Below are 13,635 nucleotides of genomic sequence, written 5' to 3' on the forward strand. Positions count from 1 at the left end.
AAACTAGTGCCAAGATGCTGCGTTATTTGAAATTTTTTATTGCATGATACCTAAAATAAATAATAAATTGACAAAAAAATAATAAAACGTGAAAAAAAAACTTACAGTTTTACTGCAATATTTGCAGAATACACTGCCTTTATCTAAATAGAGTTCGGGGTAATCTTTTATCTACAGCGATACAAGTAAATTTGACTTCGGCATTATTGAAAATAAAATACGAGAAACAAAAACGATCAGTGCAATTAGTTAGCTTCAACTGACTAGCTGCATCTTTTAGGCAGACCAAACACGGTCGAACATGTCAGGACACGTCCGGCGAACAGTTGAACTCGAGAGGATCGCGCATGTTCGCCGAGCCAGCTGTCAACTATTTTCATCAAAATGCTCGCCGAGTATGTTCGATCGTGTATGGCCTGCTTTAGATTCACAGGTATTTTAGCGATATATGTTAGTACTCGCACTGCACGAGCGGAATCATCCAACGACAGAAAGTATCGATCTTGATCGTACACATATATTCCAATAACATAATTGACAAAATGGAAATATGCAATTTTACAAGAAATATGCTCAAAAAGATACATATATGCAAAATATGCAAAATAAAAGTAGGCTCTAACGCTTTGTTTTTACGTAATTTGTGTAGATATGCAAGCCGTTTTGTATTCATATTAATAATATAAAATATGCATTTTTATATAATCCCAGCTTTACACATAATTAACATTAATCGTAATAAAACATATTAATAATTTATATGAATTCTAAATATTCTACATTGATCGTAATAAAAAGTATTAATAATTATGTATTAATAATTGATATGGGCCCCAAATGCGCTCTCCATAACAGTTTACAGTTACAAGTCTGTTGAAGTCAGTCACGTGTTCAATGACGTAGAAGAGGACCGTCCATCGTCCGTAGCCAACCAAGGGCGTAACGAGCGCCGATAAAACTTTGTCACAAACACCGACGGTCAATCGCTAAACGGACCCCCACATCCGACTGTTCCGAATTCCGCCTAGTGAAGGCCCAAGATCTATAGAGAGAAGGTTACCTCAGGCAAACCGGTTGTGGGCGAGGGACGATGAAGTAAGGGGGGAGCTAGAAACAGCTTGTAGGCGAGGGGCGACGAAGGAAGGGGAGAGCATGATGATCTCATCGACTAACAGTAGCTGTCTCTCTCGCACGCTTTAGTGTTTTCTCTCTCGCTCCTTTAATATAGAAATGCTTTGAGTTTTTATCGAAAAAATACTTTTATTTTGTAAAATATTGATAGCACTGGAAATTGCGTAATAAAAATTGAAAAGTAAATTAGAAAGGCGCTATAAATTACATATATTGCAAATTATAGCGCTAGATATTTAACGTTTATAATGTTAAATATCGCTGCAACAGATGCATTTGTGATACAAATTGCTTTGTACTCGTATTTAGACTGTAATATCAATGAAAATAAAATATAATTTGGGGATATACACAAAAAACATCATTTGTAAAGTAGTAAAATAAAAGAAAAAATAGTACATATTTAAAAATTATTTTTAAAATAATATTTACTGTTTATATGCATTATTTACAAAAGAAATACTATAAAGAAATTTATTTTTTATATTTAATTGTGAAAACCTCAAAAATTGTCAAGGAATTGTAACTGAAATTCATAAATGTAAGTACAATTCTAGGATAATATAAAAAGCATCATACACAAATTTATTATGATACAAACTTAAATAATGAAATTGTAATATATGTTTCAACATTGCAAATGTGAATATTTATATGATAAAATTTACAAAGTGTTAACAATTTTCAAATATTTGCTAATAAAATATTATTGAAATGTTTCTGTTGAAATCTTAAAATAATTCTTTAAAACAAATATGATGGGGTATATATTAGGGATCATTAAATATGCGGCAACATTGTGATTATAAAATTTTATAAGTATCTATAATAAAAATTAAGTATAATAAATATAATAAGTATATAAGTATAATAATAAAATTTTTATAAGTATCTATAATAATAAAAATACATATATGTTGTATTAATCTGTTAATATAAAAAAATTATTAATTAATTTAACGCAAATAAATTTCTTTATATTAACAGATTAATACAACATATATGTATTTTTATTATTATAGATACTTATAAAAATTTTATTATTATACTTATATACTTATTATGTTTATTATACTTAATTTTTATTATAGATACTTATAAAATTTTATAATCACAATGTTGCCGCATATTTAATGATCCCTAATATATACCCCATCATATTTGTTTTAAAGAATTATTTTAAGATTTCAACAGAAACATTTCAATAATATTTTATTAGCAAATATTTGAAAATTGTTAACACTTTGTAAATTTTATCATATAAATATTCACATTTGCAATGTTGAAACATATATTACAATTTCATTATTTAAGTTTGTATCATAATAAATTTGTGTATGATGCTTTTTATATTATCCTAGAATTGTACTTACATTTGAATTTCAGTTACAATTTCTTGACAATTTTTGAGGTTTTCACAATTAAATATAAAAAATAAATTTTTTTATATTATTTTTTTTTGTAAATAATGCATATAAACAGTAAATATTATTTTAAAAATAATTTTTAAATATGTACTATTTTTTCTTTTATTTTACTACTTTACAAATGATGTTTTTTGTGTATATCCTCAAATTATATTTTATTTTTATTGATATTACAGTCTAAATACGAGTACAAAGCAATTTGTATCACAAATGCATTTGTTGCAGCGATATTTAACATTATAAACGTTAAATATCTAGCGCTATAATTTGCAATATATGTAATTTATAGCGCCTTTCTAATTTACTTTTCAATTTTTATTACGCAATTTCCAGTGCTATCAATATTTTACAAAATAAAAGTATTTTTTCGATAAAAACTCAAAGCATTTCTATATTAAAGGAGCGAGAGAGAAAACACTAAAGCGTGCGAGAGAGACAGCTACTGTTAGTCGATGAGATCATCATGCTCTCCTTTTCCTTCGTCGCCCCTCGCCTACAAGCTGTTTCTAGCTCCCCCCTTACTTCATCGTCCCTCGCCCACAACCGGTTTGCCTGAGGTAACCTTCTCTCTATAGATCTTGGTCGAAACCGCCGATGCTTGCCGATCCGAAGTCAAAGCTGTCAGTTTTCCCCGGAGAGCTCCATACGCACACAACCGAGATCCGCTGACGTCACGTGTCCGTGTGTGCTCGGCTGTCGGTCTGGTAGAAGTGAGCGGACCTATGTTTTATATCTCCTTTCCACCAAGCCTAGCATCAAACCGGTTTTGAGGCTCGCACGATTTCTTCTGCCAAGCGTTGGCAGCGAAAATGCTTTCCCGAATTTCGTTCCACGCGACTAAGTCGACTAGCGGCATGTTGCTTTCGCTCGACGCGATATTTCTTCTGAGATTTACAGTCTTTTATAAAACATATATCATATTTATATTAATAAAATATTTTAACATTATGTATTTGCAGAATATGATTTTTCACGTAATGTATTAATGTATTAATGTATAAAATAAGAATAAAGTAATAAATATTATATATTGTTAATAAATTTTCTATTATAATAAAAAAATATGTGTATCATAATATATAAACAAAACAAGTAATATTTCTACAATTTTAGTAGAAAAACATTTTTTCTATTAAGACATATTAACATGAGTTAATTGCGACGAAAATACCCACATAGCAAAATTTCATCCTACGGATGTCCGTGGGATGTAATGTAAAGGATTTTCAGATATCCCTGGGATGTCTGTACAAAGCCGTAGGATATTCGTAGGGCATCCGTAGAATATCCGAATGTCCGCTTTTCAGATATCCGTAGGACATCTAAAAATAAATACCTGGGATATCCCTGGGATATCCTACATATGATTAAATTAGATCCCAACAATGTCCCCTGGATATCTTTTTTTATCCAGATAAAATCTAAATAAAATCATTAAATATAGGATGGTGTTCATAATCCGATTTTATATTCGAAATCATTTTAAAACCTCATTCAATCAACAAAATGATTGCGCAACATTATTTCATTAGTGAATGAAATCATAAGACGATTCTAAATATAAAATCGGACTATAAATACCACCCAGAAAAATATCTATTTTAAATATTTATTTAAAATGTCTTTAAAAAATATATTTTTTAAAAAGATTTAAACAGAAATTGTTTAGTTTTAAGTTAAAGAAGCAATAAAACAGTAATCTTAATAAGTAACGTCTCTCTCTTCCTCTCTCGAAAAGTTTCATATTAATTATTATTTATATTTTTAAAAATTACGACAATCTCGCTTTAATGACACCACTATCAAGATATTGTTTTATTACTACTTTTTATTACTCCTTTAAAACTAAACAATTTTTGAAACATTTTTTCAAAATACATATTTTTTTCAAATATTTTATATAGACATTTGACATGTAAGTATCTCTATAAGCATAAAAGAAAGATTATTAGCAAAATTTCTAAAAATAAAAACCTATTATATCAGGAGACACGGTAGTGTCTCCGGCCAAGTTCAAAATTACATTACTTTAAGAAATAGACACATTTCAAAAAAGGTAAAGTACGTATAAGTAATATAAATAATAGTACATTTGAAGCACATTTTATTATAAAATATGTAATTTTTTTTAAATTTTTTATTTACTATATAATATAAAAATAATCACAATAAAAATAAAATTTATATATATAAAAACGAAAACTAAAGATACGTCTTGTACATTTCAAAATTGCACTAGTCACAGTGTTAGATATAAATTAATAAACTTAATATTACTAAATATTATAACTTAATATGAATAATATTACATACATAATATTTTATACATAAAATTGCTAATATTCTGTATGAATTATACACATGAACAAAATATAAAAAAAAAATATTGAATATTTTATTGTGCAGCATTCAGTTTTTTAATTTTTTCAGTTGCATGACGAAGCCATGATTTATTTGGTTCCGAAATTTCGTGCTCGGTAGCTTGCGGATATTTTAATTGAACTGCACCTACAAATACGTATAAACATTTATATAACATAAATATAAACATATACTTCTCAATATATTTTTAATTTTTTTAAACCAGATGTTTAATGAGATGGAAAGTTAATCTAATTTTTATAATTTAATAACTAAATCTAATGTATGTGTTATATGTATATGCATTATGTATAGGTTTATTAGTGTAAATATCTATGTGTTTAAGTGTATGTTTATGTGTTTGTATGTGTGTGTATACGTAAAACTAACTTATTTGTAGAAATTATATATATATATATATATATATATATATATATATATATACATACACATATATATAATTGTGCTATAAATATACAATATGTAGCAGAAAAATTAATATAAAATATATAAATAAAAATTGTAGTAGTGGTGTTCTACTAGCCAACATCTCTCAAACATAACCTTATTTATGATATATATAGAAAGATGACCTGCGTATGATATAATTATTTTAGATTTTAATAATTATCTGTCAATTTAATAGTTCCTGACGCCTTATATGTTATCGCTTATGCGTCTTTTTCCGTTTTTTAAGGGAGAATCACAGCACAAAACTCACACTTCACTGCCTGCCCTGCTTAAAAAGATGGATAGAAATGGAAAGGATTAAATGCCTATACATTTGAATCCTGATTTCGATCTGGATTTATCCTTTCCATTTCTATCCATCTTTTTCAACTGAAATCAGGATTCAAATGTATAGGCATTTAATCCTTTCCATTTCTATCCACCTTTTTCAACTGAAACCAGGATTCAAATGTATAAGCATTTAATCCTTTCCATTTTTATATATGCTCATAACAGTAACAAACTACGTATCATTTTTCATAAATTGCTTTACCTTTTCATCGTCGATTTTTCCTAGCACGTCGGCGCATTCTTTTCCTGCAGATTTCGCTGTGCTTTTTATTTCAGCATTTAAATCGGAAATTGAAGCTATTTTGAGAAACAAAACAAGGAATCATGTCAAATGTCAGTAATTGTAAATAGGATACAATAAATTTGTATATAAAAGTATAACTTACTTTGTGCGGCTGCGAACTGATTAATAACGGTTTTTTGCAATTCTAAATTCAACTTCTAAATTCAGGAGAACAATTCCTTTTTTTCTGCCTGCTCGCTCTCCAGCAACTTTTCGACTTGCAAAAGACGTTTTTACAAATAATCAATTTTTTGATCTTTTTCCATTAACATCTGAAAATGATTGCAATAAATGTATTAATATTAAACACTGTAAAACGTATAAAATATTATATTGAATAGTATATTAAATATAAAACATTATTTATATATTGATTTCTATACACTCAAAAAAATATTTCGCTGATGTAGTTAGATTTCTAGATATCGCAACAAGAATGTATCACTATTTTTCGTATCTGTGAAAACATTGTTTGTCACATATAGAATTTATAGCAGTAATGTTCTAGCAATAGCTTCTGAAAAATTTAGGTACCATTGCTAAATGTTATTCATTGCATGATCTAACACGTGATTGATCTTATATAGATAGGCGCTTTAGAGAAACTTTCTTTTTAAAGTTCACAAACAATACAGATATATATTCTGTTTCTGTCATCTAAACTGATTAAGTAATTACATATGCAATATCACAACAGTTGCTAATTATTTATCTGTTTTAGTTAATTTTTTACACCTAGAAAATTTTAGCTATTATTGCAAGATCATTTTTTTGAGTGTACAAAAGGGTGTCCAGCTACACTCAAAAAAATATTTCGCTGATGTAGTTAGATTTCTAGATATCGCAACAAGAATGTATCGCTATTTTTCGTATCTGTGAAAACATTGTTTGTCACATATAGAATTTATAGCAGTAATATTCTAGCAATAGCTTCTGAAAAATTTAGGTACCATTGCTAAATGTTATTCATTGCATGATCTAACACGTGATTGATTTTATATAGATAGGCACTTTAGAGAAACTTTCTTTTTAAAGTTCACAAACAATACAGATATATATTCTGTTTCTGTCATCTAAACTGATTAAGTAATTACATATGCAATATCACAACAGTTGCTAATCATTTATTTGTTTTAGTTAATTTTTTACACCTAGAAAATTTTAGCTATTATTGCAAGATCATTTTTTTGAGTGTATAATCCAACATTTTGAAATTCAAAGCATAAAAACATATAAAAGCTGGAACAATATTTTTACAAATTTACAATTGTTATATTAATGATACATTTAAAAAGTAAAGAAAATTGTCCAAAAAACGGAAAAATGTTACAAAAAACAAAGAATTTGTTAAAACACATGAAACTGTTGAACAACTTTAAAAAAATTTCGATCGTAAAAATTTTTTGTACAACATCGGCAAGTCGTCTAAAAAATGGAAAAATTAAAAATTAAAAGTTTAAAAAACGCATAATACTTCAAAAAACATTTTAAATGTTTAAAAAATTGTATTTTGGCAATTGAGAAGTATTTTAAGAATGAAAAAGTAGTTTATAAATCAGGAAATTATCTGACAATGCATAACATTTCGGTAAACATTGTAAAACAATTTTGAACAGTTTCACGCGCTTTAAACAAGTTCTCCGATTTGTTATTAACAATTTCACGATTTTTTGACTATTTTCTGAACTATTAGACTATTTTATACTATTTACATAACAATTTAACATTTCATAAAGACATATTTCAATTATTACATGCTTTTCTCCTTTTCCGATTCATATCAAATTCGTATGCAAAGTTGTTGTATCTACTTGGAAAGAATTTCAAATGTACGTATTTGTAATTTACCTTGTCTACATCTTTGGAAGGCCCTTTTTTTCATCTGGTGTTTTTTCAAGTGTTACGTTCATCCTTTTAGGTAACTGAAAAAATGTTATAAGCATTATTTCACAATTACAAGTTTCTTCTACATATGGGTAGTGGTATTTACCGGTTCGTTGCATCTCGTCTCAACAGATGCTGATACATTAATACGATTTAAATTTTGTTCTTTCATTACTGATGCAGCTTCGGAAGCAATTAATTTTTTCCTCAATATGTTCGTCATATTTTTTTGACGTTCCTGTTCGCTTTTTTTATTTGTCGGCTGCTGAACATTAGTATTATCGCTGTCGACATCAGTCGTAGTATCAGTCATAAGATGCTTCGGAATATTTATTCTTCTTTCTTTCAGCATTCGTTCTGTAGCTTTCTCTTGCGTGTCTACACATTTAATATTTGTTAATGTACAAAAATAAATATTTTTTATTATAATTTATTATTAATTTTTTGTTGTCAATAACGTATAGTATACGACTATGGGCCTAAGCAGAATGGCTGTCTTGTAAGATTCCAGACATAAGACAGTATTGTGCATTACTTTAAAACACGTGACGCACAATACTGTCTTATGTCTGAAGTCTTATAAAACAGCTCTGGCCTATTTGTCGTCGTGACAAAAAAAAACAATACAAAGCATGTGAAGTACATATATAAAACACAATACATTCCAATCGGCACAAAAATCAAATAGTTCTTATATATAGTTTATATAAATAGAAAAAGCTTCTGTGTTAAATTAAAAGTACTTCAAGAGTTTTGTAAAAAATATTTTTCATTTATATGCCGAGACTGATAAATATTGTATATAAATTCAGAAAAGAAACATTCAAAATCGATTACAAATATATTATTGACATATTAATATACAGGGTGTCAATTAAGTCCCGGGACGGCTGAATATTTTCTCATGTAAGGTATTTTTGAAAAAGGACAAGGTTATTTCTGAAGTTATTTTCAACGAGGAATTCAACGGTGACCTTCAATTTGACCTTGAGCTTGACCTTCAAGGTCATTTCAAGGTTAGGTTAGGTTTTTTAAATAGAAACCCCTATTTTTGATTTCAAAATCTAATAGCTGGTGTCAAGAGCTTTTCAAAACACTATAATGAAGTTATTTTTCATTAAATACTTTTCGAGTTATGAGGCTTGTAAATTACAGTATTTTGACATAAAATACAAAATATCTTGTAAAACATTCAATTTTTGGGAATTTTACCTTAATACTTTTATGCATAAAATAATAAGACGAATCAATTGGTATAAAGAAAACACATAGTTGCTTTCAAGAAAAAATATGTAGTTTGCAACATGCAACTGCATACTTTTTCTTGAAAGCAACTATGTGTTTTCTTTATACCAATTGATTCGTCTTATTATTTTATGCATAAAAGTATTAAGGTAAGATTCCCAAAAATTGAATGTTTTACAAGATATTTTGTATTTTATGTCAAAATACTGTAATTTACAAGCCTCATAACTCGAAAAGTACTTAATGAAAAATAACTTCATTATAGTGTTTTGAAAAGCTCTTGACACCAGCTATTAGATTTTGGAATAAAAAATAGGAGTTTCTATTTAAAAAACCTAACCTAACCTTGAAATGACCTTGAAGGTCAAGCTCAAGGTCAAATTGAAGGTCACCGTTGAATTCCTCGTTGAAAATTACTTCAGAAATGACCTTGACCTTTTTCAAAAATACCTTACATGAGAAAATATTCAGCCGTCCCGGGACTTAATTGACACCCTGTAGATATATATATATATATATAATATTTATATAGAAAAAAATATAAAACTATCTGACAATCTGTGTAATATAGAAATTAATATTATTACTCACTTTCCACAAAGTGCATCCTTGCTGTACATATCCCGCTTATGTTTCCATTGCAATACTCTTTGTATTTTTTTTTTTGTCAACATCTCCGCTAAAATTTTTTATGGATGCTGTCTGGATTATTTGCGTTGCACTGTGATGCGAACACGTGTTTAAATATGTGACACACGCGAATTTATTCATTACGCGATGTTCTCTGGGAGACTTGTCGGCGGTCGGTGATAATAATATATAGTGATCAAACAAAGCAGCATTCATTTAACTCGCGAATTCGCGGATATATCCTCTCATGGACGATAAGCGAATGAGTATGACGATAACACTATTGTATACTGATGACGACTGACGACAGTGATGGCCCGAAATAAATGCTCGAGCGCTTGAGACCGAGTTTCCAGAGTCTACTTTCTTTTGTCTTCTTAATAACACATGCGCCCGGCCATTCCGCCGCTGGCCTACTGGACTACTCTTCCCATCTCTCCATTGTCACCGTGAGCGCCGCGAGCCGCGATATCGCCATAGCGCCTTTCATTGGCTGAGATACTCGCGTGAAAGAAAGTTATGTGCGAAAATATGTGTATATAGACAGAGAGCAGGGCATTAAATCTTTAAGGAGGATGGAAAAGCAAGTAGCGTTCTCGTCTTTTCTTTTGTTTGTTGTATTGTTTGTTGTATTGTTTGTTGTTAGATCTATTTATATTGATCTTATCAGTTTGACCTCGAGTGGCGTAGCCAAGATTAGGACAAAGTCTTGAATTTTTAAATGAAACCCCTTATTTTTTATTGCATCTTCTTATAACTAATTTTAAGAGCTTTCCAAAACAGTATAATAAAATATTTTTTTATTAAGTATTTATCGAGTTATTTTATATTTTAATCTAACATATTTTGATATATAAAATCTAAAATATCTTATAAAATATTTAGTTTTCGATAATCGTATTATAATATTTTTATGTACAGAATGATGAGCAAATCAATTGGTCTAAAGAAAAACGCATAATTATTCTTAAAGAAAAGTGTATGTAAGTTATAATGTACTTTTTTTAATAATTATGTGTTTTTCTTTATATCAATTGTTTTGTCTCATTATTCTGTACATAAAAGTATTATGGTAAAATTATTGAAAATTAAAAATTTTGCAAGATATTTTAAATTTTATATTAAAATATGTCAAAATAAAATATAAAATGATTCGAAAAGTACTTAATAAAAAAATACTTAATTATAGTGTTTTGGAAAGCTCTTGAGATCTGCTACAAAAATGTACAATAAAAAATGGAGGATTTTATTTAAAAAATTCAAGGACTTGTTTTAACATTGGCGACAACATCCAAGGTCAAATTGATAAGATCAGTAAATAAATCTTTTCAAATCTTATAACTTTTGTCTGAAACATTTTTCCTTAAAAATATTCCGTTTTAGAGAGATTCGCATTTCAAAGTTAAAATGGGACACTCTGTATATATTGTATAAGTAAACGAATAATTCATAAAAAGTAAAACTATACGTCACTGTATAGATATCGAGTAGAAAGAACTAAGTTTCACAATAATTATCTGACGTTTTCTTTAAAAGAGCTATAAATTTTTGATTATTCAGGATAGGATGAGTATCGTTTAGATAGGATAGAAATGGAAAGAGATGCCGGGGGGAACATTTGGATGCAAGTGTGAATTTGTTTGGATAGAATCTCTGTACCGTGTTCGGACGAAAACGTATAGCGTTGGCAATTTGGATTCAATTGGATAGGATGAGTATCATTTAGATAGGATAAAAATGGAAAGAGATGCCGGAGGGAACATTCGGATACAAGTGTGGATTCGTTTGGATAAAATCTCTATACCGCGTTCGGATGAAAACGTATAGCGTTTGAATTTTTGATTATTCCAGATAGAATTGAATAGACTTTGAATTTGTATTTTGGGAAAGATATGTATAACTGAAGAACCGGATAGAACTAGATAAAATTTTCCCTCCACTTGATAGAAGCGGATTCAAGTGGATAAAAAAGTGTCTAAATTCAGATAATATTTCTATACAGTTTTATATTTTCTAATCCACTTTTTTAAGCAGGGATGCGTTAATCTCAATGTTCACCGATCTACGACACTAGAATTCGATTCGAGTTGTCGATCCGAGAAAGGTTAGGTAATCAAAAGGCGATAATCTTATATATACTGGCTTCTCGAACCAAGAACTCGATGACCAAGTTCTAGTATCGTCATTTAATAGAAATAAATATTTTCTCTATATATACTTGTACTTTGATCTTAACAAATGGACGGATTAAAATTATATTTGTATGTTATATGTGTGTCTACGCATGCACACAAAATTAAATTTGTTCTCTGTTCAAATTAAGCAAAAAGAAAATGTTTTACAAAAAATATTTATGTAAGAAATCTTTTGCTAAATTTGAAGAAAAAGCAATTTTTTTTAATGTACGTATATTTTTTGTACTAGAAATATCTTCAGGAAATCCTACGAATGATTATTTATTATCAATCTGTATCGTTCGGATCATTTTGATCAAAATGGGATGTCCTGTGGAGATCGTACATAAGATATCCACAGGACATGTTACACGGGATATCCTCAGGTAATCATACGGATAACGTTTTACTCTGGATCAAACTGGGACCATTTCGATCAAATTGAAATGTCCTGGGGAGATCTTTGCTATGTGGGTAAGCTTTAAGCATATTTAATATACACATAATATCTCGTTAAATATTCATTTTTTAATTATTATGATACACGTATATTGTGATACACATAATTTTTTATTATAATAGAAAATGTATTAACGATATGTAATATTTATTACTTTATTTTTATTTTATACATTAATACATTAATACATTACGTGAAATATTCTGTAGATACATAATGTTAAAATATTTTATTAATATAAATATGATATATGTTTTATAAAAGACTGTAAATCTCAGAAAAAATATTGCGTCGAGCAAAAGCAACACGTTGCTAGTCGACTTAGTCGCGTGGAACGAAATTCGGGAAAGCATTTTCGCTGCCAACGCTTGGTAGAAGAAATCGTGCGAGCCTCAAAACCGGTTTAATGCTAGGCTTGGTGAAAAGGAGATACAAAACATAGGTCTGCTCACTTCTACCAGACTGACAGTCGAGTGCACACGGACACGTGACGTCAGCGGATCTCGGTTGTGTGCATATGGAGCTCTCCGGAGAAAACTGGCAGCTCTGTCCGAAGTCAGTCGGCCGACAGCCAGGTATAAGAGAGGCCCGGCTGTATGTCTATTTCACCAGATTCTGTTCGCTGCTAGACAACGAACATCCCTCTACGAGCGTTCTCGTAGTCCGTCGAGTATACTCGGCTTCCGATCTAAATATCACATCTCCGCACACCCAAGGTCTATAGAGAGAAGGTTACCTTAGTAAAACCGGTTGAGGGCGAGGGACGATGAAGTAAGGGGGGAGCTAGAAACAGTTTGATGGCGAGGGGCGATGAAGGAAGGGGAGAGCATGATGATCTCATCGACAAACAGTAGCTGTCTGAGACAGCTTCTGTTCGCCGATGAGATCATTATTGCCCCTCTTGCCGCTCGCCCCTCTCTGCATTTGCCCCTCTTGCCGTTCGCCCCTCTCTGCATTTGCCCCTCTTGCCGCTCGTCCCTCTTTGCGCATGAGGTAACCTTCTCTCTATAGATCTTGTCGCACACCGGCATTTTAAATCAAACTCCATCCGGCAGGCAAAACCGCGTCGACCAATCCGCGCCGCCGAGCGACCCGTATCGATCGACTATCAAACGGATTCGCGACGCATCTACGAACGCGCCCGCCGACAGGCGTTCCGTCGTACCAGTGATGCGATATTTCCCACAGCGGTCCCGGCTCCGCTGCCTCACACAACCTTACAGAAGCGCTACGTCACGT

General features: G+C 30.3%; 2 protein-coding genes across 11 annotated transcripts in view; one reads left to right on the plus strand and one right to left on the minus strand.

Annotated features, from left to right (window-relative positions):
• The window catches only part of Oseg5 (intraflagellar transport protein Oseg5), a 323,588-nt gene that overhangs the window by 69,752 nt on the left and 240,201 nt on the right, over positions 1-13,635 (plus strand). The window lies entirely within an intron of this gene.
• Positions 3,321-10,288, minus strand: LOC136999635 (uncharacterized). 2 transcript variants are annotated; one of them, XM_067354053.1, is made up of 6 exons: positions 9,724-10,288; positions 7,994-8,265; positions 7,852-7,925; positions 6,107-6,275; positions 5,923-6,017; positions 3,321-5,821 (listed from the first exon to the last, which is right to left on the minus strand). In XM_067354053.1, the coding sequence occupies exons 1-3, from the start codon at positions 9,737-9,739 to the stop codon at positions 7,857-7,859; spliced, it is 357 nt and encodes a 118-aa protein (XP_067210154.1). In that variant the 5' UTR covers positions 9,740-10,288; the 3' UTR covers positions 3,321-5,821; positions 5,923-6,017; positions 6,107-6,275; positions 7,852-7,856. The 2 variants fall into 2 exon arrangements, with proteins under 2 accessions (XP_067210154.1, XP_067210152.1); XM_067354051.1 differs by having other exon boundaries at positions 3,323-5,066.

The sequence above is a fragment of the Linepithema humile genome, chromosome 4, assembly GCF_040581485.1.
Source record: "Linepithema humile isolate Giens D197 chromosome 4, Lhum_UNIL_v1.0, whole genome shotgun sequence".
Lineage (NCBI taxonomy): Eukaryota > Metazoa > Arthropoda > Insecta > Hymenoptera > Formicidae > Linepithema > Linepithema humile.

Bases quoted from the DNA above. Each gene is read 5' to 3' on its own strand.
- LOC136999635 (XM_067354053.1), bottom strand. The intron at 7,926-7,993 runs GTAAATACCACT...ACATTTTTTCAG, and splicing joins AGACGAGATGCAACGAACCG to TTACCTAAAAGGATGAACGT.